Source organism: Sprattus sprattus (genome assembly GCF_963457725.1).
Source record: "Sprattus sprattus genome assembly, chromosome: 2".
Classification (NCBI taxonomy): Eukaryota; Metazoa; Chordata; class Actinopteri; order Clupeiformes; family Clupeidae; genus Sprattus; species Sprattus sprattus.
In genome coordinates, this window is record NC_137921.1 from 59,205,937 (window position 1) to 59,233,561 (window position 27,625).

The 27,625-nt window shown below is 38.8% G+C and overlaps 2 protein-coding genes across 3 annotated transcripts in view; both read right to left on the minus strand.

Annotated features, from left to right (window-relative positions):
- armh3 (armadillo like helical domain containing 3) overlaps nt 1-7,536 on the minus strand; it is a 34,594-nt gene extending 27,058 nt beyond the window's left edge. For both annotated transcript variants that reach the window (XM_080833022.1, XM_080833021.1), the window contains exons 1-2: nt 7,398-7,536; nt 1,404-1,513 (exon numbers count right to left, since the gene is read on the minus strand). In XM_080833022.1, coding sequence (XP_080689148.1) covers nt 1,404-1,505 — 102 coding nt within the window. In that variant the 5' untranslated portion in view covers nt 1,506-1,513; nt 7,398-7,536. The remainder of the gene's footprint in view (nt 1-1,403; nt 1,514-7,397) is intronic.
- ogal (O-GlcNAcase like) lies at nt 7,506-27,576 on the minus strand (the record flags this gene model as incomplete). The annotated part of the gene is made up of 16 exons (XM_080860320.1): nt 25,350-27,576; nt 25,142-25,239; nt 24,236-24,366; nt 22,409-22,580; nt 21,486-21,584; nt 21,119-21,394; nt 20,885-20,974; nt 20,006-20,247; nt 17,851-18,025; nt 16,325-16,407; nt 15,958-16,050; nt 15,162-15,250; nt 13,003-13,123; nt 10,439-10,562; nt 10,175-10,287; nt 7,506-7,622 (listed from the first exon to the last, which is right to left on the minus strand). The coding sequence occupies exons 1-16, from the start codon at nt 25,376-25,378 to the stop codon at nt 7,506-7,508; spliced, it is 2,052 nt and encodes a 683-aa protein (XP_080716446.1). The 5' UTR covers nt 25,379-27,576.
- Nucleotides 27,577-27,625: the final 49 nt, after the last annotated feature.

The window sequence follows — 27,625 nt, forward strand, 5'->3', positions numbered from 1 at the left end:
GGACAGTTAGAAACAGGCTCCTAGAGGCAGGGCTGAAGTCGCTAGAAAAAGCCCTTCATCAACGAGAAGCAAAGAAGAGCCAGGCTGAGGTTTCCAAAAGACCATAAGGATTGGACCATAGAGGATTGGAGTAGGGTTATCTTCTCTGATGAGTCCAATTTTCAGCTTTACCCAACACCTGGTCATCTAACACAGAGACCTGGAGAGGCCTACAAGCCACAGTGTCTTGCACCTACTGTGAAATTTGGTTGAGGATCGGTGATGATCTGGGAGTGCATATAAGCAAGGCTGGCAGATTTGTCTTTGTGAAGGACGCATGAATCAAGCCAAGTACAAAGTTTCCCTCTGACAATGTTCCCCAACTCTGAGGAGTGTTTTTTCCAGCAGGACAATGCTCCATGCCACTCAGCCAGGTCAGTGAAGGTGTGGATGAAGGACCACCAGATCAGGACCCTGTCATGGCCAGCCGAATCTCCTGAATCCCATTGAAAACCTCTGGAATGTGAGGAAGATGGACAGTCACAAGCTATCAAACAAAGCCAAGCTGCTTGAATTTTTGCACCAGGACTCTCAGCCAACAGCAAATTGAAAGACTGGTGGAGAGCATGCCAAGAAACATGAAAGCCGTGATTGTAAATCAGGGTTATTCCACTAAATATTGATTTCTGAACTCTTCCCTAGTTAAAATATTAGCATTGTGTCAAAATAAATATGAACTTGTTTTCTTTGCATTGTTCAACATCAGAAAACACTGCATTGTTTTTGTTATTTTGACCAGTTGTCATTTTCGGCAAATAAATGCTCTAAATAACAATATTTGTATCCAATATTTGGGGAAAATGTTGTCTGTAGTTTATAAAATAAAACCAAAAATGTCTTCTTACTCAAACACATACCAATAAATAGTAAAACCAGAGAAACTGATAATTTCGAAGTGGTCTCAATTTTTTTCCAGATCTGTGTTATATGCTACACATGTAGGTGATTTTAGCATTCAGAAAGTGTGTGTGGATAATAACCTTTTCCTCTCCAAAGCCAGTGTCCCTACACAATGAACATTGATGAGATAAGTGTAACGGCACCTGTGACCTTATGGCTCATCTGTATAAAAGGTAATGGCCCTGGATCGTCATTGTGGCTCTCTGTCCCCCACAGGTGTTCTTGCCACGTCACAACCCAACAGCGATCACCTATTTGCCATTCCCTGATCATATGAATAGGCCTCATGTGCATTAGGAACTGATACCACACTCTGAGACAAAGATATCATCGTACATTAGAACCACTTTCTCCTTCAGCTTTGTTCTTACCGAAAAAATGTCATCGTATATTAGAACTGCTGTTCTCACCGCAAAGATATCATTCCACATTAGAACCCCTTTCTCCTTCAGTTTTTTTCTTACCGCAAAGATATCATCATACATCAGAACCACCTTCTCCTTCAACGGCCTCTTGGAAGAAGACGTCCGCCTCAAGAGACCCACTTTCTTCTCCACCTGAGCCATGGTGGTTTCTGAAGAAAACACACAATGGAAGTTTCAGTAAAGAAGTAAACGGTCAGACAGTAAAACAATACTCCAAGAATGTCGAGGCCTTTTTCTTTTAGAGCCCTACGCAGACTGGGGCAGAGGGCGATTAACCTGTCGCTGTTATAAATAAAGGTCTACTCATAATATTCAAAGCGTTATAAGGATGCACCTGCTGGCGACAGCAACCCAGGTTGCTATTCCAAGTCTACTTCGTAACAGGATGTTAGCAGCAGTACCGTTGTTGCTAGCAAAGCTACTAGGTTTTTTGAGGGCAAATGAACTTGGAGTGACAGACATCAAACGCGACATAACAACGCACCAACATTCCCTTTGCCACAGCGTTCATGTGAGATTGGGTTCTCAGCTTTGACGTGCATGAAAACTAAATACAGGCACAGACTGTGTTGAAACGATTTAAGACTTTCTCTAATTCATCCAGACATTGCAGAGCTATGTGCATCCTCTCAAACACATCATTCTCATTAAAGTGTGGTGAGTGTGTGTTTTGGGGGGGGGGAGGGGGGGGGGCTAACAAACATGAGAAAAAAAATATGAGTGTGCCCATTGGGTGGTGCATCTTGAGTGTTACTGTACTTCTACAACCATAGACCCTTAAAGAATGTGTTCAAACATTCTTACACATCGATGGGTGAGATCAAGGACAATGCTTGTGCACATTCATTGTGTTAATGCTTAAAGGGTTAACATAAAGATGTGTTAACATTTGCAATATTACCACACTGTGTTAAAAACAATATCTAAAACCCTATACAAAAATGTGTTTATTATTATTTGACACAACACATTTATTATCATGAATTATTAAAAGATTCACAGAAATCAAACCAGAGAATATAGCAATGCAACTATCACCAGTGGGAATGTCCAACATCCAACATTCGTCCAAAGGAAATGTCCAACATCAACATACAACGTTTCCCAGAAATCACTTCTCATAGTGCTTTTTATAAAAGTGATCATCTCAACACTATCCTTAATTAAAGGATTGACTCCAGACTCAACATGGATATATTCCAATGCAGAAGCCACTAGTAAGTTGACTCCCTCAGCTCACAGTAGGTGGTTGCCTATGTACCCGGATGTGTGAAGCCCTCTCTGAGGTTGCTGTGATTGGAAACAGTGAGTCCTCTGTTGTGAGATCAGAGAGCAGTCCACTGCTAAGTCACCATTTGGCCTTCTGGTTAGACTTTGGAATTATGGGTGCCCATTCTGTATATTCGTTCATTTTCAGAGTGCAAACCCCTTACACTTGAGATCTTAATCAAGATGATGAAATTGGCACAATTTCTTGTGAGCGAACACATCAATAAATCCACAATTGTTTGTTGTATGGAATTTATAACGTTCAAGCATCATCTTTCAGTTACGTTAGTTAGTTTTTCATATACTTTCAACTTATGTGCATCCTTCCCACACTCAAATGTATCGTATTTACATTAAGTTAATAAAAGGCCAGACCTTTCCTGTCTGCAGACCTTCAGACCTTTCAAACTTAGGCCCCTGCCAGACTAACCCGAGATACACACTAACCGTGACGGATTTGGGGTTAGTCAATCGCGGCCAGACAAAGCTGTGCTGCGGCCACACACACCCATTGAAACTGGTAAATCTGCTGTAGTACATATGCAAGGCCTGTTGGTGGCGCTGTGAAGGGTGCTACCGGAAACGGAGAAGAAGACTCGGAGAAGAAGACTACGACAACAACAACGAAGATAACAACAAGAAGAAGACTGTCAACGAGTAGTTAAGTTAGTGACGAGTTCAGTTTGTCGCCAAGTAGTTGACCATACTGTGCCTTATACATTTCCAATGCTTAAATCATCATTGTTCGACCTGTATGTGATGCATTATGTGCATACCTAATGAAAGTAAGGGTTTTCATGAAGTTGCTACTGTGATAGATCGTGTATTAAATACCACATTTTGGGCTACCTGCTATTAGTAGTGATTAGCATCCTAAGCGGAGATTTAGCTATGTTCTGTTCTTATGTTGATACGCTGTAATAAAGAGATTTAGCTATGTTCTGTTCTTATGTTGATACGCTGTAATAAAGATGGGTTAAATCCTGTTAAGATTTCGACTGGATGAGATATGAATGAGATGAGATGTTGCCTAGTGTAATGTCCACTATAATATGTATCTAGTAATATTAGTTGTGTAATTGTTATTGTGTAGCAATAACTCCTGTTAATGTAGTTCAGTGCAGTGCTAATGAGTCCCCATAAAGAAGACTGCTTTGGTAACTCAGTGAATAATACGCCCTTCTTAGATTGTTGTTTGCCAGCCATCAACACAACAGAAGACTTAACATTTTTAGTTTTTATTGCGATTGGGAAGATGAGCAAATGAACGTGACTAGGCTACTTGACAGCTTCGAGCGTTCACGTGGGATAATTACGTCATCAGATATGCAAATTCAAACCCGATTTGCGGTCAGACAGGCTCTGATAGCAGGGTAGGTTGCAACCTACCCACTCTGGAGGGCGGATTCTAACCGTGACGGTAAGAGATACTCCAAATGGCCGGGAGGCCAGTTTGTCATGGTTCCGTCACGGTTAGTGTGTATCTCGGGTTAGTCTGGCCTTGGCCTTAGGAAGACCCCATTATGTTCCCCAGAATGCACCACCTTTCACCTTGAATCAAACTCCCAGTCACATCCATTATGTTAAGTTGTGTATTCTACCTTCCTATAACTGAATGTGACTTGTATGCTATGATGTGCAGAAGTTGTATGATTTTGCTGTGGAACTGCTGTGTGGACACACCGACCACTACGTGTGGTGGTAAGAGAACGGAGCAAGGACTGATACTGGGAGATTTAGGAAATATCGCCGCCTTTGTAGCGTGTCGTAGAGTGTTGTGTGCATTCAGATCTGGTGCATTGAATAAACCACCACCCTACCCATCGGACCGGCATTCCATCTTTTATAGTATAACAGTGCTGTTTTTTGTTTTTTTTTATCTGTCAAATGACAGGGAGAACAACACATCAGGACAACATGCAAAACAAAAGTCTTCCCACGGGAGTGCACCAAGACAACAGAAGTACAGTTCACAGTTTTACAGCAGGCAACGTAGACAGTAGGCCTAGGCTATGTTTGTCAACATAGGAAAAAATCCATCAATTATGCATGTTTGTGATGTGTAATCTTTGTCCTAGTGTGACTTGAACGTAACATTGTAAAAAAAATTGTAAACAGGCAATCACTCTATGTCTTATGAAAGAGCCTTCAGCGAGAGACCAGAAGAATTGTTCTGATACTGAAGTAACAGGGAAAGCTTTACTTTAAGGTTACTATCGGACCTCGCTAACTCCAGAGAAGCAGAAGTGCTGGCACTGGCATCTAAGTGACAGTAGAGGAAGCACTAATCTCAAAATAACTCATCTTTTCGCATAATTCAAAAACAAAAGGCCTTGTGGTCCTTGATAGCCTCCAATTCAAATGCTTTGGTGTAGGGCTGCAACTAACGATTATTTTGGTAATCGATTAATCTATCGACTTTTTTTTCGATTAATCGACTAATCTAACGATTATTTCCATACATTTAAAAAATGATTCAAAATGTTGGAATTTGAATTTCAAATGTATTTGAGTAACAAGTTAATACAAATGTAATCATCATAATAAATACATTAAATAGTAATACAAATTAAGAGTGCAAATATGCTTATAAAAGTAAAGAGAAAGTGCAAATAAAGTTTTAAAAGTAAAGAGAAAGTTTTAAAAGGAACTCAAAATAGCAATCAAGTAAAGCTGTTGTCTGTCTTGCCAGTGGCCCAAGCACATTTGCCCACAATAATAGCAAAATACTAGCCCAGTGTTTCCCCTTCCATTATATTAGTATTATTGTTGTATGTACCCTCTCTCATTAAAAACGAGTGGGTCACATAATTCCCCCCAGCAGAGTGTGTAGGTGATTGGTGTTAGAGAATCACAGCCATGCAACTTGTTAGATTATATGTATTGCTCAGCCAACAAGTGGTAGGACAGTCAAACCTTTCTTTCAAAGTGCCTCTCGTAATTGTATAAGTTATGATATTTGCAATTCTATGCACCTTTGTGGTCTGTTTGACTAGTAGGCTATTGCAGCAGCCAACCCTGTGTAAAGTAATAGCTATGGCCTGCCAACATCCAGCTGACTTATCTTCTGACTACTAAGGCTACTATAGGCTTCATCCCCACAATGAGAACAAAGCTGTACACGAACGGTCAAGTTGGTCGTGTAGTTTCATTTTTCACTTTCCTATCCGTCCTGGGGTTTTTTTCCATGCATTTTTAGTCTGTTTAGTAGCCTGATCCAGACCTGTCAAATATGCATGATTCAATACCCCCCCCCCCTCACCCTACCCCAACACACACACACACACACACACACACACACACACACACACACACACACACACACACACACACACACACACACACACACACACACAAAACATTTGGGTTCTTTAGAAAAAAAATCTAGCCTATGTCATTTATGTTTAAGCAGTGTATTAGGTAGTATGAAGTCCATAATACATGATAGCCTACATGTTGTGCAGTCAGAGGTACAATATGATGCTTATAAATGATTCAAGTTGGTTGAAGTTTTAGTAGGTTTAAGCTATTGTTGTCCTTCAGGTTGGCTGCTATTGAAACAGACCACAAAGGCATGGAATACACACAAAAAAAGCTGACAAAAAAAAATTATATTAAAATTAGGACAAAACCACACTTGGCTTTACACCAGCTTGGCATTTATGGACACAGGCAGCCTACTGTCACTTGATAGTGTTAACCTGTTAGGCTACACAAGTAAACATGGGTGTAGCAGTTTCTTCGAAACACAATAGAAAGAAATAATCAATTTGAATTTCTACACAGCTGCACGGTGGCTCTGGTAGACGTCGTTCTCCCAGTCCACACCTTTTCAAAGAATGACTGGTTTCGAACACCGCAGTAACTATTTCCAGTCAATTTTATTAATATGTTTTAGCAGCCATCATTAATACTGCAGTTCACAGGCATTGGCTACAGACTGTCTGACCCTAACACTGACACAAAACATCTGCGTTTACAGTACAAAAAGAAGAGTCAGATTTTATTTTGTAGTAGATTTCTAGGAGTGACGAATCTGCAGCTGTGCACATCTGCAACCAGCTAAAAAGTAAGCATCACCAGTTCTGACACACCTACCTCCAACAAGTACTGCTACAAATTTCACAAGATCCAAGGAATACGACATAGCGCTAGCTTTACAAAAAAAAGTTATTACGCTAGACTTCACCGGTGCCATGTAACATTGGCCATACATTATTATCTTCATCTTAATGCTAGCTAGCACAGCAGCGTTAGCGGTCTTTAAGTAACGTTCAATAGCGCTACAACATGGTACCAGATATCCTTTCAACTTTACGTTGACAGCTGTTATAACTTATAAAGCTTCCAGTCGTTAGGTGCTAGCTAGTGAGCTGACATACTTACCAACAGTCACTAACATAAAGCGCATTGGTTTTCACAACCAGTTTTCTGATTTCTCGCTTTCTGTCTTGAAGCGTCTAACTTTGCTAGCACACAACAATTTAGCTAGCTAGCCATTTTACTTAAAGTTAGCTGCCATTTCTGATCAGCTGTCGTAGGACGAAATAGGGATACAAATTACATTTGTAACTATGGCATTCATTTCAAACTCCCGCATACCTTAAGGGTCGACATTTTTGTCTCTGGACAAATACTTCAATCTCGCAAGTCAATTATTTGAAACAGTTAATGTTAGTTGACTTTCCACCGTTAACGTTGCTGGTCCAACCAGTGTCCTACGTTATATGGAGAGAAAGCACGATGCTCATAAAAGCAACTTACCCTACAGTATATGACAGTCCAACAAGCTCTTCACTATGACGATGGGTATAAGGTTCATCGGTGTCTAAATTATAACTACACTGTTGTCGTCTTCACTTACTCGCCAGACTAGCGCTTCTTCTTCTTCTTCTTCGTCTTCTTCTTCTTGTTGTTGTTCTCGTTCTTCTTGGTATCCAAATCTATCTGAGCATTACTGCCACCTACTGTGTATTTTGTAGGATCTATCTATGAAAAATATAAAACATTTAAATTATATTATTATTCATAACAAAAGCTTGGCTATAACAAATAATTACACAAATACTTAAACTATTGCACCCTGGCCTGATGTACAACCCCAGTCCCCGGCCCCAGTCCCTTTCGCAAAGCAAATGCATATCGCGTGGTGATAACCACTATAGGTCAGTGCATGTGTAGCTGTGCCACTACTTACAGCAAGAGATGACAACTGGTGGTGTCAGGGGGGCTAACATAAAGACAAGGTAGGGCACGTGACTTGAGTTGTAGTCCGTTTATGAATCAAAAGGTGCAATTTCAATTTTTTGAAAAAAGGCAAAATATTGCTTGACACGTTCACAATTAAAAGGCTATTAGGCTACTGTACAAGTACTGACAAATATATATTGTTGATAAATTCGCTGATGTTGCTAAGTAGTATATTTTGGCAAATTTAGGTGTATGCGATTTTACAAATGATCTGCTGTCCGTTGGAGGGTGATTCTATAATTCAGGGTACATTCCATGTCCACTAATGTTCATGATGATTTTTCTATAAAATATCTTCAAACCCAAAACATTTTATACATTAACTTACTCCACTTACTCCTTACACATCATGCAATTTGTTTTGCATATTATGCATTGTTTTTGCTTAAATTCACAAATTCTGCCATGTCCGATTTCCAGTTAGGCAAGTTGATGTGTCGAAATATTGAGTAAAAACCATTCAAATAAAAAAAATAAAAAAGGAAATTATTATTTTAAAAAACTGACTTTATTATTTAAATACTTTAAATAAGTAATTTTAGAATGTCCACAAAAAACCTGTCAACTAAGTTACTAAGTATATTTCCCCGCTGTAACTCAATAATGGTTTGTCCTAAAACCATTTTACCTGCATCATGTGATGTAATTTTCCTCTGTGGCAGCAATTTTAAACACACCATGGTGATTTTGTTTTATATTTGATGTAAGACAGCATGTTACCGATGAGTATATTAATTAAGCATCAACTATGTTCGGTACACTGCTGTGGCTGAGTTTTTGATCAGAAAATGACATGTGGTCTTGTAGTCTGTGTCCACAATTTTAGTTACTGGATGAAATATGGAAATTATCAATTAAGTGACCCGTCAACTATGTTACACCTAAGTACTAAGTAACTTAGTTGACGGGTCACTTAGTTGACAATATTCATATTTCTGAATGTCAACAGACATAATCACCTAATATTTGTCATGAACAGTCTACATATCTTTCAACACACACTATTAACCTGGTTTAACCTTCTCACTGAACAGATATTTAAGTATTCTTTCATTTTTTTTTTAAACATTTGTACTGGTGAAACTGGTGTAACTTAGTTGACAGTCTTTAAGGTAAAAGCATAATTTAAGTTAAAATATATAAAAAACAGTTCATGTTTAAGCTTTGCAGCCAACAGATATGTCACTGACAGGTTTAACTAGCTCAGGGCTTTGTTTGTTTATTTGAGGAAGAATAAGGTCCATACACTTTTTTGTCACCATGAAATGTACCCTAAATTATAGAATCACCCTGGAACGAAACCCCTAGGGGCCTATTTTTTCACTTTCCCTCCCTACAGAGTGTTGGAGTGACCATCATCATTTTGTATGCGGGAGATTAGCATTTTTGCAAGCTCCAATTTTGAAAAGAAAATAATCCCTATGAGAGAATGAATGGGGCTTTAGAAAATCGGCAAAATAACACCCATAGTAGTTAAAAAAGCGAGACCCCGCAATCAATGCTGTTCAAAACAATCGACGTGTATGTTGTCTCTTTATAGACATTAAATCAAATATACTGTATTTATCAACAAAAAAGGCAAGTCACTTAGTTTATGCAAATTTAAGCGTAATTAAGATGACCATAGGTAGTTTTAAATTAAGATCATCTTAAATGAAGATAACCATAGTTAGTTTTATCAATCAGAGATTACAAGTGTTCTCACAACACAGGCTCAGACATGTCTCTGGAAAACGGCTTTCACACCAGCAAAATGAACCAAACTAATTAATCTATTGGACTCGGGCGCGGATCAAACGCTCTAGTGTGAAAATAGACTTGCCCAACAAGACAGTAAAGCAATCGTTTTTTTCTTCTAGAAATTTTATTTGAAAATGTATAAGAATGATTTTCATGGAACAAAGTTTCAATCATGACTGTTTCATATAATGTATTATTCCCTTTTCAAGTTTCTTTATCCAACCCCCTATCTTTAATTTACAGACAGATGTGAAAGATTACATAATTGAGGTACTCACAGGGAAATATTGCAATGGTTTAATGTTTCAGTCCACCATCCCTGGAACACCCTTTCCCAGTGGCACAGCTTCATATATAATATACTTTGCTTTGTATTTGAAGTAATGACTGGTACATGTAGTGTAAGTGATTTTTAGTACCAGAGATTTGTATTATGAATCATTATTCAAAATACCAGTCATATTATCATGTTTTTAACAGCGATGAGCTTCGGTAATCTGAATCCCCACCCCTAGCACATCTGCTGATCATGCTGTTGTTCTCATGATTACTGGGTCATTTGGACGACCTTCCATTGTCACCACGCTGAAGGAGTCCATTCTTTTAAGGATGTCCAGCATTCTCCTCTCTCTTTGTCCCAGTTCGCAGAAAAAAGCTTTACAGCCTACACAATTTGGTGACATGGGTGGAGGCAGAATGAAAAAGGGTAAATTGGTCAACATTTACAGGACCAATATTTCATTAACTTGGCAATACTTGGTATCTTGGTGACAAAGTGATGAATCACATTACTAGTGTGACTTAATGCTGCTCACCTGTTGTTTTTAATGCTGAAATCAGACAGTCTACCAAGCGCTTTACAATGCTTGGGTCAGAAACCTTGGGGAGTATTTGCATTGTAATCACAGAAGGATTATCCCCCAGAAGAGACTCAGGATACTGCACATGTACAGGAGAACAGAGGAACACGAGTACACACAGATTACTAAACTAAAGGTATCACTAAAGGTATCACATGACTCTAACCTCTTTAAAGACTTGTACATCTTTTAAAACAATATGTCATGCATATTAGTATAATGATTATTATTATTAGCATTAGTAGTAGTAGAATAAATATAGTTTATTATACACATTTTGTTGTATTAGGCATACTGCTTTATTTGTGGCATGTTATTATGCATGTTATAAGTCACTTTGAAAGAGAGTATTGATCGTGGTTACTAAGTGATTCCAAGGACACTAGATGTAGTTTCTAGTGTATTACTATGACAGTCGAGGTGTCTGTCCTAGATGTGGTTTCTAGTGTATTATGATACTAATGTGGCAGTCCAGGTGACTGTACTAGATGTAGTTTCTAGTCTATTACTATAGCTGTCCAGATGACTGTACTAGATGTAGTTTCTAGTGTATTACTATAGCTGTCCAGATGACTGTACTAGATGTTGTTTCTAGTGTATTACTATGGCAGTCCAGATGACTGTAATATTTGTTGGAATGATGTTGATCTGGTGTTATGTAACCAAAACAGAGCTCCACCATTCAATTCAGTGGAAAACTACAGTAATGGAAGAATGAGTGGGTCTACCAGATAACATGGTACAAGCATTAGATGCATATGAAGATAGACATGGGAGAATTGGAACCTTTAGCTGCACCGATATCCTATTCACTCACCAAGGAGTTCCTCCACCTGCCTGGGTCTCCTCTAATCGGTCAATATTGTCAAAGGCTAAACTAGTAAAGATATATGGCTAAATATTCTCTGGTAACGTATCATTATGGTGTCTGGCTGGACTCTCAGCTCTCGTTTAAGCCTCATATTAATGCAATGTCCAAGAAAATAACTGGTTGTCTAAAATCTCTTTATCGTTCAGTGGATTGCTTTTCACAGGAAGTCCGCAAAAGAATTGTAACGCAGTTAATTCTTCCAATATTTGACTATGCAGATGTTGTCTATGGCAACATTCCTGAAACACATCTTCGTTCTCTCAATGTACTATACAACAGTCTCTGTAGATTTGTACTTAGGTGTCCTTATAGGACACATCACTGTGCAATGTATGAAACTTTGAACTGGTCGGCACCCAAGACCAGAAGACAGTTCCACTGGTCAATTCTTATTTTTAAATGTATTCATTTTCAGTCCCCTCCTTACCTGAACGAGATATTAACCCCTTTAAGCTCACACTACAGCTTACGGAACATTGATTATTTGTTTTTAGTTACACCCAGAATTTGCAAAGAAATTGGTCGCCGTGCATTTAAATTTAAAGCACCATCAGTCTGGAACAGTCTTCCCTCATCACTTAGGTCCATCACCTCCCTTCATATTTTTAGATCATCATTAATCAATTACTTTCAAACATCCTGCTCTTGCTTCTGAACGGCCTTAGTTGTTGGGTTTTGTTTTTGTTTGTTTGTTTTTGTTGTTTCCAGGTTTTCAAGACTTGGTCTGTTTTTTCTTTCTTTTCTTTTGGGTTTTTTGTTGTCTTGTTGTAAATGCTGGGTGGTGGGTGGTGGGGTAGTTTGGAGAGCAATGTCGGCGAGTGAGTGAGTGAGTGTGTATGTGTGTGTGTCTACGGTTTGTACTCAATTTCTGTTTTTATTTTCTGTTACTGTACTATACTGCATTAGGACCCCCTCGAAAACGAGATGGCGCATCTCAAGGGGCTATCCTTGTAATAAATAAATAAATAAATAAATAAATAATTGTTTGACGTGACATGCCCCTATTATTACTGATGTGTCCGCCCCTTTTCTGCGGCTTGATACATTTTAGTCCGATCAAAGATGCTCATGCCATCAGGAAGCACTATCAACTTTTCTTTGTCATCTGGAAATATACGGATGCTGCTCCAAAAAACTCACTTTTCAGGATTTGTTTTCTTTTTCAAAGCTACCAGATCCAAGTTGCTATCATGCAGGAATATACTCAAGAGATGCATAACTTTCAGACAATTTAGTAAGCTTTCAATCCTAAAGTTAAAATGAACCATACATTTGTGACAGACTTACTGATGGGAGTACAGAGAGTTACAACATCTTACACTAAAATAGCTTTTAATAACATTACACCACCAGGCTAAGGCTCAGAGGAAGGCTGGGATATGCTAACTTGGCAAGGAGAGGTATCGAAAAAACAGTGCTTTGGCCTTAGTCTTTAGAGCTAGTTACAGCAGTTTGGCCTGCCATTTACACATTGACTCTAAGTGTGGGGTAAATAAGCAGTCCATTTTAGGGATCAATTGGAAATTGAACGGGGATATCATAACTATAAATAAACATAATGCAAGTGTGGTAACCATGGAATAAGCAGGATAAAGTCTTCATATTAATAGCTAACAAAACATCTAGCTCATTGGGATGTTTGTCCCACCTGGTCCTTAGAAGCAGCGGATTTGGCATCAGTGAGTCCCAGGGCATATCCACAAACTCCACCCTCATCCTCCATCAAGAAGGCACAGTTGGGTGAGGGGCCGAGCTGTCCACATGCAAGTCTACACAGAACAGCACATTCAAGACATTCAGTAGGAACATTCAAAAGAAAGCAAAACACGGCATGATACTTACTGGTCTTGAATTATTTGCATCAGATTATGAGTTACACATAATAAAAGAGAGTTTGTGAGGGTTTACATTTCAAAACAGGTCTAGAAAGTTCTATTAATGTTACCTGGTTGACCCATTCTTTTTGGACAAAGGATTTATTGACAGTCAGTTCTAGAAACAACATCTGCACTTTAATTTCAAGTCTCAAAGTGGGTATGAACAACCTTGTTGAGTATATCAAACTCCTATCAAGCCTATTTTTATACTGATAGGGACCTGGGGATTACTCTTTTTGGTGAGCTAACTAGCTAAAAGCCAAATGACTTTGTAAATACCAACTACAGCACAGTCCACCATCACTGATACAGTATGAGTGGTGAATAGATAGTATTAGTAGGGATAGGCGCGCTCTACTCCAAAAAAATAAATATAAGGGCCATTCTACCGAATTCGTGTAATATGCAGTCCCTCAACAATAAAAACTATTTACAAAACAATTAGGTATTTAGGCATAGATATTTAATTAGAAAATGTTATGGTCTATATAAACCCAATGCATTACATGAGATAGTGATAAGCTAAATATATACAAAATCATCATTTATAGGGTACTTTCTATTGGGAAGTAGCTGTCCCCAACCCTGACATCTAAATTTCAATGCCTTTAAATAACACTTTTCAATTTTTTTTGATTTTTTTCAATGATTAAATTTCAAAGATCTTTATGATTGGGTTGAAACAGAACTTGGAATATTTAGAATTATTGTGGGTTTAATTTTTAAATCAATTTTCTATACTCAAAAAATCATGTCCCTAGTTTTCATGTCACTACCGAAACACAAGAGTTTTAGTCCATTGGCTGAGCCTGTGTTTTAGCCACGACTCTGCATTTTTGACCATGCAGTGACACTGCATCTCTGACCCTCATGGTTGAATGGTAAGTAGCTAAATCCCATAGTTTTTATATAAATGTGTTCCAAAGTCTGAAAATCGACGTGTAACCTTAAGAATTGTCACTACCGAAACGCATGTTTTCTTCAATTAAGTAAACCTTTTGGGGTTTCATGGAAAATCTTATGTTTGTATGTGTGTTCACCTCTTCAAAGATGTGTTTGCATGCCGTGTGCTTGTTAGAATTCTTTATTTATGCTTAAAGTTAGCTAGAATTGTCACTACCGAAACAGTCACTACCGAAACATATGGTAGTGACCTGATGATTTCAGTAGTGACAAAATGAATTGGTAAGTAGTTCAATCCCATAATTTTTGTGTTGTGTGGACTAAAGGGCGGCCCAGAGCACCTTTTGGAAGATTTTGGGAGAGAAATGAACATCCATCCAACAGTGCAGTCACTACCGAAACACTGGATGTCACTACCGAAACAGTGCAGCACTACCGAAACACAGGATGTTTTGTAAAAAATTAAGTATATTGAGTAATCAACTAAAATGTTATGATACTGATTGGATTAATGTATGTTCAATTTCATCAATGAACAACTCTGGAATCAATATGATCAGTATTTAGCATTTTACAAAGAAATATTGCACTTAGATTTTGATGAATTGTATAAATTGAACTTGAAAATTTGGTAAAAAATTCATTTTTATGGATTTCATTGTGAAAACCTTCAAGAAATATTTGTAAAAATACTCTTCAGAGAAGGGAAGGAAACACAATCTGAACAGGTCAATAATAATACTTTTTTACTATAGTAAATGTGATGTTTCGGTAGTGACAATTTTTGGAAGAGGAAAAACATTCCAACACATTCTGAAAATACAATATAAAAATGTACTGTTCTTTTACTAGATAAGTGTACTTAAGATATGGTACAATATACATACGGACAAAGTTTTGGGAATAAAACATAAAAAAAATCCAAATATTTCCGACCTGACTTTGCACCAATTCGGTAGAATGGCCCATAAATGCGTTTTCGGGTGCGAGTAAAAGAATGTTACCTATGGTGAATAGATACTCTCACCTGTGGCCCAGTAACATGGGGCCCTTGGTGGCTGAAGATCCATGAGTTGCCTCACACATCACTTCTTTAAAGATCTTCTGCACGGCGGACTGTACATGGATGTTCACAATAGCATGGCACAGTGATATAAACACATTCAAATGAGGCCAACTTTGTGAGAATTCACTGGGACACAGCACTGAAAAGTACAACTCATTCTGTACTGATTGATTGTGTTTTTCTCACAAATCTTCTTTTAAACATTGAAAAGAGGACTGAATGTGACCTGACAGTGTGAACAGGACAAATGTGCATGGAACTAGGTATCTTCATTGTTTTTGGATACAATCTGTTTTCTCCTTTAACTTTCTGTCTCCACGCTAATAGTCACTTCATTGTCTTTCAATCATATAAATGTTTCATGCTACATGCCAATAAACAATAGTTTACACTGTGGAGAAATCATTTAGCTCACTAGCCTTAACTCTACTAACAAATAATCAGTTAGGGCTGCAATTCATTCTGCCATTCATCAGCTTAAGTAGCAGTTTCTTCACTGATGCCTGGTGAAAAAGGTAACACTAAATGTTATTAAATATTCCACTTGGTTTTGAGTTAATTTGGCAGCAAGCTCCAGATCTGTTCCCCTTCAGAGGTTTTAACACCGTAAGACACAAGTGGGAGTGAAACCTACTCAACATTTGTAACATTATAATACGTATCATAGAACATCCTCTGGTCATTGTCCTAATCCTGTCCTGGTCCTCTGGTAATGAGCAGTTTACAAACGTAGTCAATCCAAGTAGATTTCACAAACCTGATCACTTGGCGTGTAAGGCCGAATGACATAAGCTGTGGGCCGGGGGGACTGGTAAAATACATCCTTGTACCCGTGATTAGGCAGCATTCTCTGTAGACGTATAAAACATTGGTCATGTCTTTTGTTTTCCTCCCCTTACCCATTTCTCATGGATTTGGGTGACTAGTAGTATATGAGTGTATTCCTGAAACTCTCCTGATTAGGTGACTAGTAGCATATGAGTGTATACCTGAAACTCTCCTGATTGGGTGACTAGTAGCATATGAGTGTATACCTGAAACTCTCCTGATTGGGTGACTAGTAGCATATGAGTGTATACCTGAAACTCTCCTGATTGGGTGACTAGTAGCATATGAGTGTATACCTGAAACTCTCCTGATTGTGCCCCTCTGAAACCCCAGGGCTCAGGGTCATTCACTTGCTGAGCTGAGAGTGTTGTCTGTCCACCTGTTAGAGTAAAGATCTTCCTATTATAAAGTACACAACCTGGACTCTAGGTTTAAAGTTATGTTTTAAGCAGAAGCTTTTATATCCAAATATAAATTGATATACTACAGTAATGGTACAACGCTCTTTTAGGAATTATTGTGTTGTCATGATTACAGAGAAAGGGCCAACATAATTACTTTATCTATAATTCTGACATCTTGGGTATACAAGCATCGTTCAAATTGGTGAACCACTCGGAACAGGGGAGGTTCCCTCTCCTTCCCAACATCAACAAAGGAGCCATTAAATAAGTGAGTGACAGAGTGCCAGAATGCTCTGTAGGTGGGTAGAGGATGCCCAGGAATGTTTGGCTCCCATGAAAACAAATTGAAACAGCAAATTGCAAGTGGCCAGGCAAGGGAATCAAACCTGGTATCACTTTCTCACCAATCACATCACAGTTTGTTCAGTGAACTGCCATTGTCAATAAAAAAATATCAATATGTTGATACATTTCTTGTTGCACCTCACAATTCCTTATGAATAATTGGAACAAATTAATGGGAGGAAAACGGACAAGACAAACGGAGATAAGGTTACCATGGTTACCTAGGCTGCAGCTCAAGACGCTACTCAAGATAACTTGGTTGAAGAAGACGACACGAGGACTTCACATGCAAATGAATAAGCATTATCTCTCCAGGTCAATTAACAAACACCAGAAAACAAAGTCCATTTGTTGATAATTTAATCGATCTGTCTTTTAATTGTGATGCTTAGTTGCAAATGATCATTAAGGCTAGGCCACAACTAAACTGATTTTGTAGCTCTTCTAACTTGACGTTTTCCGAAAACTATTGGTGATGTGCAACACAACTACCTTAGAAAGAAACCTGCAATAGTATTTTAAATGGTTTCTTTTATTGGGAGTTTCACAGAGGTATCTGTGATATACGTTCTTGTAACATGAAATTGACTAGATTAATTCAATCATGGCAGCACCACTGCAAATGAGTCCATCCTCTGTATCATACACCCACCGCCTTCCCCCACCCCCATGTCCAAATGAGTCCATCCTCTGTATTACACACCCCCATGTCCAAATTCATGTTGAGGATTCCTCAGTTTCAAGAGTCATGCACCACTACTGACAGTCCGATCTATAGATACATTATTTGAACTAAACTAGCAGGCTTAGCCCACATGAGCTTTTTTATTTTTGCACAGTGACTTTTGAACATGGTGATGAATTGGTTACCAGCTGGTTACAAGCGTAATAGGTAGGTCACCAGAGAAATATTGTGTTCCAATGTATTCCAATGAATGGTTGGAAAGAGAGAAGGATGACACATCTATTAGTGTATTATTATTAGTGTAGAGGGCCTCTTGGCAAACCACTGGAATCATTTCAGCCATTTATGTCACACAAGATGATCAAGAGATATTAAAAACAGAACTAACCCATAGTTTTGACAAAGTCCCTGGCCATAGACACACCACTCTTGATATCACAGATATAGTTGTAAAGGTCATACAAAATTCGCCGGTTGGAGACATTTGAAAGTCGGTTAAACATCTGGACCACCGACTCGCACATCTTATCAAACTGCTCCGCTCTGGCCCCCCATTCAGTGTCCTTTAGAAACAGAGAAAACCAAATTCAGTAAACTAATCAGAATCTCAACATTTGTTAATGTTGTCAAACTTTAAACAAATAATATTTCAAAGCAAAATCTACTGTCTTAAATTACAATTTCAAAACAAAATATCTTGCAATCATCGAAACCTCATACAAAATCAACGTACAAACCAGTCAATAAGTCTGGAAATTATGGTAAACTGTCAGTGTATTTCATCAAATATCACAAAACAAAACAAAAAATAGCCAAAGTAGCACGCTATAGACCCAAGCTATACATCATGTCCCTCTGGAGTCTGAAAGGCAGATTCAGGCGGTCCAGGTACGTTTTTCATGCTCATTGTAGTTCAGTTCTATTTTATTGTAGTTTTGGAGTTTGACTTAAGCTTTATCATATGCATTGAACCTGATGAACTGTTATGGCCAGGGGCTGTGCTTCCCATTGGGCAAGTCGGGCAGATGCCCAGGGCCTTGGCCACCAGGGGGCCTTGTCGTATTTACGATGATTTTATTTATTTAGATTTTGTAATGATTAAAATAAATCACTTGTCATTACAAACAAATGACAATTCTAGTAAGCATTAAAACACGATTATTTTATTTTAAGTATCAACCTAAAATGTATCTTAAATCCATCATGGAACAAATTATTCCACGTCACGTGACTATTCTGTCACAGACCATTTTTTGTGTGGTGACGTGTGTGGTTGCAAAGTTAAACATGAAACGATGTGAAAGTGGCAGTGAGAAATAAGAGTACAAGGGAGGATGAGAACTTCAGGGAGAAATGACAAAAAGGTAACACAAACTTTCCAATCAAGGAATACTTCCGTGGAAGTGGGAGACATTTCTGATAATGTTTCAAGTTCATCTGATAATGTTTTGAGTGCTTCTGAGCCAAGTTTAGCGAATGCTAGTAGCAGCAGACAAACAGCCTGCTTTGCTTCTACAAACCGTGAGCCATCATGTACCACAGCTGCCCATATCCGGGACACTGACACCTGCACTGACGATGGCATGATGCTGTCGTGGTCATCATCACTGCTCAAGCACAGCTGGATGATAACGAGAGCAGTGATGTCAACAATGTGAGTAACACCAATGGTGATGATACAGTAACCATTGAAGACCCAGTATAATGGCGTGTCAAATTAACAGATAGAGAGATAATTGAAATAGTTAAAACAGGACCTGTACCAATGTGGAACTTTTAGTTGAAAATTTTCAGAAACAGAAGTATAAAGACTAGCAAGTAACATTGTTTTGATAGAGTAATCAAAAAGTTAGGGGTAAGTAAGGGGGTTCAGGCTCTGGGCTGTGTAAAGCGCCTAATGGCAATTCTATTGTTACGGCGCTATATAAATACAATTTAATTGAATATAACTACTATTACACTGCACTCAAAACCTCATAATTCAAATAATTTACAGCTGTTTAATTGTTACAGTCATATACTCACAATAAATGTCAGTTTCACATAACATTAAGTGTCTGGGAGGATGTGGAGTTGGTGCTTTGGTGGATTTCTTTTTTTCGGGGGGGAGCTCAAAATTGTTCTTTACCCAGGGCCTCCAATTTGCTAAAAACGCCCCTGGTTTTGGCCACTTGATATGTTTCTCTACGGACTAAGGAATGCAACAAGCACAAAATGTTTCAGGTTCCATTCATGTGGACAATTTATTGTCTAGGTATCTACAGTATATCTCTATTGTTGTTAACATGTTAGATGATGCATTGCTATTTACGCATTAAGCCAAGTGAAGCTTTTAAGATTCAAGACAAAACTGATCCCATTTTTCTCAGTGTCACAGGCAAAGCCCATAACTCAAAAGGGTTAAATTAACTGCATTCTATAAATGGTTTTGCAACAACCTGTCATGCACTCAAAAGTCAATTATACCTGGATGAGGACCACATACCACACTACCTTTGGTTTATGTACATATAAAGCCAGTTTTGCAGGTGAAATGTGCATACCTTTCCCATGGTCCCCACTGGATTGCTGTTGCTTTTGAGCCAGTGCAGCTCCTGAAGCATTGTAAGGGATGTTGGGCCATGCTCATATGGTAAGTAGAAGAGGTCCGACAGCAGCATGAGGTCATTCAGGATCAAGGGCTCAGCTGTGAAGAGAGGCTTCTCTCTTGGACCAGGGACATAACCTCCATCTGTTTGCATTGGAACCTCCTCAGAATAGTTCTTCTTAGACAATCCTCCTCCTCCTACCAATTAGGAAAACAATTCAACAGTCAACAAGCTAACATGCTGATAATATACACCTGTAAGATTCTGATAAATCTGATACCTGTCACTGTAAAGGCTGCAAAATCAATGACTGACAATACTGACACCTACAGATGGTCATTCCATATGAACTTACTCAGAGTTCCAACAATGGAGTTTTGATTTCAGTGATTCTCTCAAAGAATTCTAAATCAGTATACCAAAACAGGTACATTTGGCAGTTTTAAATTGGCAAGGAAATTGAGGGATTTAAAAAGGATTTCACAAACAAATGTGTATAAAATTTTACTTAGAAATGTAACAGGGGCTTTAAGATTTAGAAAAACTAAACAAATTCAAAAACAAAAACTAAACTGAAAAATATAACTTGGGCACTTTCTGAGGTTATTTGTGTTTTGCTCAGCATTCATTTGTAGCTGGCTGTTGCCAAATGTCAATGTTGCTGATTGATGAATGGCAGGCTCACCGACATATCCCTTCTCCTGGCAGTTTGTGTACCCACTGTTTTCCCTTGCAAGGCCAGGCTCCCACAATTTGTACATATGTATATGTGTTTTATATGATATGGCACCCTGATAGAGAAATGAAAATTGGCAGAATGTATGCTCGTCTTACCACCTGGTGGATCTGAAACACTGAACTCAACCAGCCATTCAGAGAGTGCCAGCACCAATGCCTCTTGTGGGATGTAATCTTTCTTGTCACCTACAGGGAAGCAATGATATTTGTGATTATTCATTTTTCAATATAGGAAGACAAACCTTAGGTTTTACTTTCTTTCTTTGTGTACTTTCCTTCATTTTTAGTTTCTCCCGTTGTATTTTCTAGCTTCTCTACAGAAGCTCTCACCTTTGACAGTATCGCCATAGCAATAGGATTTGCACCAGGTTGCTAAGGTGTGAATGGCTACAAAGTTGAGCTCAAATTCACAGTTGGGATTAGTGAGTATGCCTCTGATCTTGGGGATGAGTTCAACAGGACGGTCCTTGAAGGGTCCCAACATCATCCTCTGTGGGTCATAGTCATTGGCATGGATGTTGTCCCAGATAACTGGTGCTCTCTTTAGCACACCTGTAACTTCATCAATAGACTCCACCGAAATCTCTTTCGATACAACCTTTGGACCTGTCATCCCAGAGAAGGAGAGTGTGTCATTTTAATTCCATCCTGTCAAAGCAAGGACACAATCTCATTGCATTCCAAGTAGCAACCTTACCTGTCCACAGCACATCAATGGCAGGGTGTAGTTTCTCCCCGACTGTGTGTAAGTAGGGGGACTGGGCTACACTGGGAGTGCAGAAGGCTGCACAGTAGTCTGAAGACAAACATGGGAGAAGTTATTCTGGAGCACTTCTCTGTTCATTGTTCAAGTGGCAGAAATAACTTGAGAGGTATCATTTAGATCTCTAAAACACAGCTTGCATGGGTCTGGCTTATCAGCCCTATCTTTTAAATAGTCTATTCGTTAACAGCAGCCAAATGTGTTATGGGCGAGCAGAACTACTTAGCCTGTTCTATCAGGCTGCTAGCATAGCATTACCATCACATAAACAGACCTGAGTGAGATGACATACATAGGCCTGCAGAACGAGCTGAGAAGGCCTTAGTCGATGATGTTTCCGACAGATTACTAATTCCTCATAGATGTGTCAACCATTGGAAGACCTAAAATGTAGTTATTAGTCGGCCTTTTGTAACGGTGTCTCTGCTTGAGAAGAAAAGCGATGGACTGCATCGTGTTGCCTGACTCTAGCAGCACTTGGGACTACAGAGTGGTATCTATGACTACAGAAAACTCTTAACTGTCACCCTGCTGTTTCTTATGAAACTTAACGTTACAACGCATGTGCCTAAAACATCTAATTTATTCTATGCAACAGATTGCGGCTATCAAATCATTTGCTAATAATTGTGTTTACTTGGTTTTTGTACAAAATCCGTTCTCTCCCCCCTTACTGTGTGTTTCCATGCTGACAAAGGCTACCGATGGATTCAACTGTTTTGGATGTTGAACAGAAGTAAGAGCCGTAGGGCCCTAGAGGTTCTGTGGTCAATGCATTGGTGTGATATGCCATAATTGGCACTAATATTGAGCATTGGTTTGAAACTATAATTATAAGGACTGCTGTTCTGGCTCACCTGTTGGGCAGAACAGGAATGTCTCAGGTTTTCCTATATGCTGATACACTTCATTGGTCATGTGCACTTGTGCACTGGCCAGTGAGCTGAATGTATCTTTATCAGCTGGGCACATCTCTGCCTCAATGTCATCAAACAGAATAGCAAATGACCTACATCCAAATCCCCACACCTGGTTTACATGACAGGGACAGGGCAAACAAATGTTTCATTTTAGATTTCACTATAGTGCTGATTGTAACATGCATGAATTCATTAAAATCACACTGTAGACTAGGAATGATGTACAATTTCTTACAACTTCTTTGAAAACATTTACATTGCAACAGTATACCTTCATAATAGTCTCTTTGGTGCAAGCTATAACATTGCATATTATATAGATTTACTGTGCTCATGAAATACCCCTATCTACAACCGTAACCATACTATTCATTTTTCAAATATAAGATAGGCTAACAATAATTATGATATCTTCTCCTCTTGATGAGACCTGGGGCCTGATTTACTAATATGCGAGCGCTTCTTAATCTGCGTTCGCAAATTAACGCACGGTGTTTTTGCGCATTTTACTTGGTATTTATCAAGCCAGATCTGCGCTGGGCAAACTGTGCTTACTCCGCCCTATAAAGAGCCTGATTTACTAAGATTGATTTGCGAACGCATCTTTGCCAGGCGCACATTAACGCACGGTGATTCCCCGCATTTTCCGTGATATTTATCAAGCCAGATACGCGCTGGGCAATCATTATTTAGCGAACCGTTAAAAGACTGGAGAACTTGCCAGCAAGTTACTGCCACCATGGAGATTCGAGGAAGAAAAAACTAAGGTTCAGCGAATAGATAGCGAATAGATAGCGAGATAGATATATTGGTTCACGTTCGCTCAATCACTGAACCTGATTCAATGGGTTATATTGTTGTTTTGCCCGCCATCATCTACAGCGAGATGTTTAAAAGAACACGATTATAAATAATATGCTATTGGTGGCATTAATGCATAAACTGTCTATTATAACAATATATATGTGTACATGGCGAGATTAATACGTTCTACAAGGGACATGGGTTCACTACAATATATCCCCACTGAAACAAATACATTTACCAAGTAGACAGGCCTCTCCAAAATCATCGTTGCTCAATCATGGATAAATGGCACTATTCCGAAAGATAAAACTGTCATGGACAGACCACTTCCACCTAAGTAATGGTCATGTTGGCATCACATATGACCTGGACATTCATTGAATATGTGTGCTTTATGTTTCGGTAAACGTGTTCGCGGATTTAAGGTGGGACTGTTTGCATGTGGGTGCGATCAATTTCTCCAATTACGTTCGGAAAGTTTAATTTCATATATATGAATATATGAATTATACGAGTTGAAACAAATATTTCTGTTCGCTGTCTCTGTCTATGTCTTTGCCTTGCTGCTGCCATATCAACGTTTTCAGACTCAGTGGAATGCGCTTGGTTAAGACGTGCTTTTATGAGGCGGAGAATTAGCCTGCAAATCAGAGATGTGCGCTCGCCGGGCAGTTTAGTAAATACCACGCAGTACATCATTAGGCGCACTCCTCCCATTAAATAGCGCTACACGCCTACGTTACCACCCACGTTTCCGAACCATCCCACCTGTTTGCAGGTACACACCCTCAAAGCCTTAATATGCGCTGCGCCAGCTTAGTAAATACCGTTTTCCGTTACGACCGCTATTTTACGCCAGAAAATGGGCGCAATCCTGTTAGTAAATCAGGCCCCTGGTGTATAGTTTAAATATACAAGCCTCTTCTCCTCTGGATGAGACGTGGTGTATGGTTGTACCTGGTCTAGTTTTCTTTTGAGAGTGGCCACTTCTTTGGGATTAGAGAAAGTGACGTCTAGCCCAGGAGAGATGGCATAGATAAACTCCACATAATGCTCTTTTGCAGATGCAATGAGATTTTGGAGTTCCTCTGTTTGAGACAAATGAATCATTTGAACAAGAATTAGAATAGGTTGTTGATATTTGAGCCAACAGCCAATCAAATGACTCCCTTCCATGCTCCTGATTCAACATGTTGACTGGCTGGACTAGTGTATGACTCGGTGTGAGCCACTTTGTTTCCCACAAACACAGAACAGAACACAGGCCTGAGGGACCTTGAGGGGAAATAAGCTGGCTTTGACAAACGGTTTATTAGACTACAAACACAGGCTGTAGCCTTAAACTCTACATATACTAGCAAACAAGTGAATGAATGAAAGATAAAAATCACAGGTATCAGTCAGATTAACTATATGAATATATACTTTTTGTGTGAGTGTTTGTTCTTATCACTTCTTGACAGAAGTCCTGCTATTTATAGCCTGCAATGTGCACAGGCAGTCACTTAAAATCCAAACTCTGTACAGGATGCAACATCAATATAAATATATGATCATGTGGTATGATCTGCTGGTATTGATTTCTTAATTCACAGTCATAATCATGTCACCTACCTATGTATTACAAAACATTACACCATTTAATTAGATTATTTTGGTTGTTATATTGGCCACACCTCCAGTGGTTCAAACCGTTAATGGGGTAAGTGAGGCTAACTGGCTGAAGCTAACTCTCCACATCCCGAACAGCAAAACCCACAGGTCTTAATGCAGAAGGCTACCTCTGGAATAATTACAGAAGGTATGAATGTATGCTAAGAGAATTGCACAATGCTAGACATGAGATGGTCAGTGAGTCCTCACCAGCCTCCTGGGGAGTGTAGAGGTCTCTCCAATACATTCTATGTTTGTAGTCATCTTTGGGAGCATACAGGTATGCGTTCAACCCCCATTTCTGCTCCCTGTTATCCATATAAACAAAGAAACAAACACACACATAAACATATTTGAGGAATGGCATATCTGCATTGGAATCCATACTTAATATCTTGAATTGTTTTTATTACCATACCTTCTGAACAGTTCTTTCCTCTGTTCCATAGTCCATGGTTTACCATAAAAACCTGGATAATGAGACAAAGAAAAAAGTATGATCAGGGAGTCCTGTAAATGATTAAAAAAAAAGTGGTATAGGTGGTATGCTTGACATTTTAAGCTAATAACATTTGGTAAGCTAGTAGCTTAGAAAAAAACAGGTGCTGCAATCGCAGGTTGTTATCTTTGAGTAACCTACTTACCATAAGTCTTGAAAATGTCTTACCATGAGACCTTATTCAAATATATAAAGTTTTTGTCCAATTTACTCACCCTCCACCACACCGCCCAAAAGCTTCATGTTCAGGTTAGCCATAGGCCAATGATTGAATCAGTTGCTTGTATGTGGCAAATGTTTTTGATAGCTAGTTGTGACCACTATAGGCACAACAGACTTTCATATCAAGGGCTGACAGTATGATAATGATCTTATCTGTGGGAGAAGACAAGGTCAAAGTTCAGTGTCCACCCTTTATGTAAAGACCAAAGGTCTTTTATTTGCAGCACCCTAGTTCCTCATTGCACCTGAAAGCCAAGACAGAGTCACACAGGGAATGAAATGAGAGCCATGTCTGCTAAGTTGACAAAACAAAAGCAAAAGCCCCTCATAGCTGCTTGGCTGTGGTTATTTATACGTGTATCATTTGTTCATTTCAATTTAAAACAAAATAACAAAGAACTAAAACTAAAATACAACACGCGTTTTTATGTCACATGCCATTTTTGATGTTTATTTTTTATTTTTTCAAGTTTAAAAAAGTTCAACCTATAGTTAAGACAATATTAAATATGCCAACCGAGTTCTGTCCACTCAATTGGTCCCTTTTCTTCCCCTTTTGGCTGCCTTCTCTTGCAAGGTCTGTGCCAAAACCATGGTTTGCTACATTCAACATGCACTTATGAAATCAAAAGCTTTAGCCTTAGTTTTAACATAAGCATCCTATATGAGGCAGTGTACGCGCTTCATGGGCCAGAGTGTTTCAGTTTCATTTTCTAATCACAAACACATTTAGAAAAACAGAAAACTGAGTTCTGTTTCAATATTGGGATACTCTGAATATCAGGTCCCTATCAGTCAAAATGTTTCTCATTAACAATCTTATAGTATGTGAACTAATGTAAATTAGACTGTATGTTTGAACTGAAACCTGGTTGAACACAAATGGGTTTGCAGCTCTTATTGAAGCGTCCCCTCCCAACTTTTCACTTTTAGAAGTGGCAAAAAAGGGGGCGGGACAGCCACCATAACCATAGATGGCCTGTGCTGCAGGAGCATCTCCTTTGATGATTTTCCCTTTTTTTAATATCATGCCATAGTTCTAAAGTGCCAGCCTCCTGTTCTGACAGTAACTGTGTGTAGGCCACCCAAGCAATGTCCTAATTTCTTAACATGTTTTTCAGAACTCCTGTCCATATTCCATTCAAATTATGATGAGATTATTATCACTGGTGATTTTAACCTGCATGTGGATAATGAGGACAGCTCAAAGGCCAGGGATTTTATAAACCTGTTGAATTCCATGGACTTTAATCAACACAGTACTGAACCCACTTACAACCTTGGCCACACCCTTGATCTAGTTTAGTGATTACTAAGGGTCTCTACAACTGTCATATCGTCTATCTGTGATCTTGCCTTTTCTGACCACTTTTGTATTTTCTTTACAGCATTGGTACCTAAAGTTAAAAATAGTACTGTTTTCTTAAGCAATATTATCTTAACTCTACAGCAGCTGAGAATTTCAAAATGATAATGATCGTAAAGAGTTCAACAACCCCAGAGAGATCTTGCAGAAGGTCTGAGCGTACATGGAGAAAGACCAAGCTACGGGTCCATCATGATATTTTTAAGGAACATCTTTCAGTCTTTAATAAAGCAATAATAAATGGCTTTTTTTCAATGGTCCTTATAAATCCCACTCCCAAAGTAGATGATGGTCTGTTTTCCACCTCCAAATGTGAGGAATTTGCAGCATGCTTCAGAGATAAGATAACACATTTTTGGACCAGTAATACTCAGGAAACACCAAATGTCTTGTTTATTGACCCTCTTCCACCATGCTGTAACAGTATGAGCTCTTTTGCACTTGCTGACCATCTTTAACTCTGTGTCTAAGGACATCTTTGGATAATAAAGTTCAAAGGATTGTGTATTTGAAAACCTAGAGTTGTATGGTTCTTTGTCTGAGGTGTTTAATTATTTATGTTTTGTATATTATAAAAAATGACTTAGTTCAATGATGCAGCAGCATC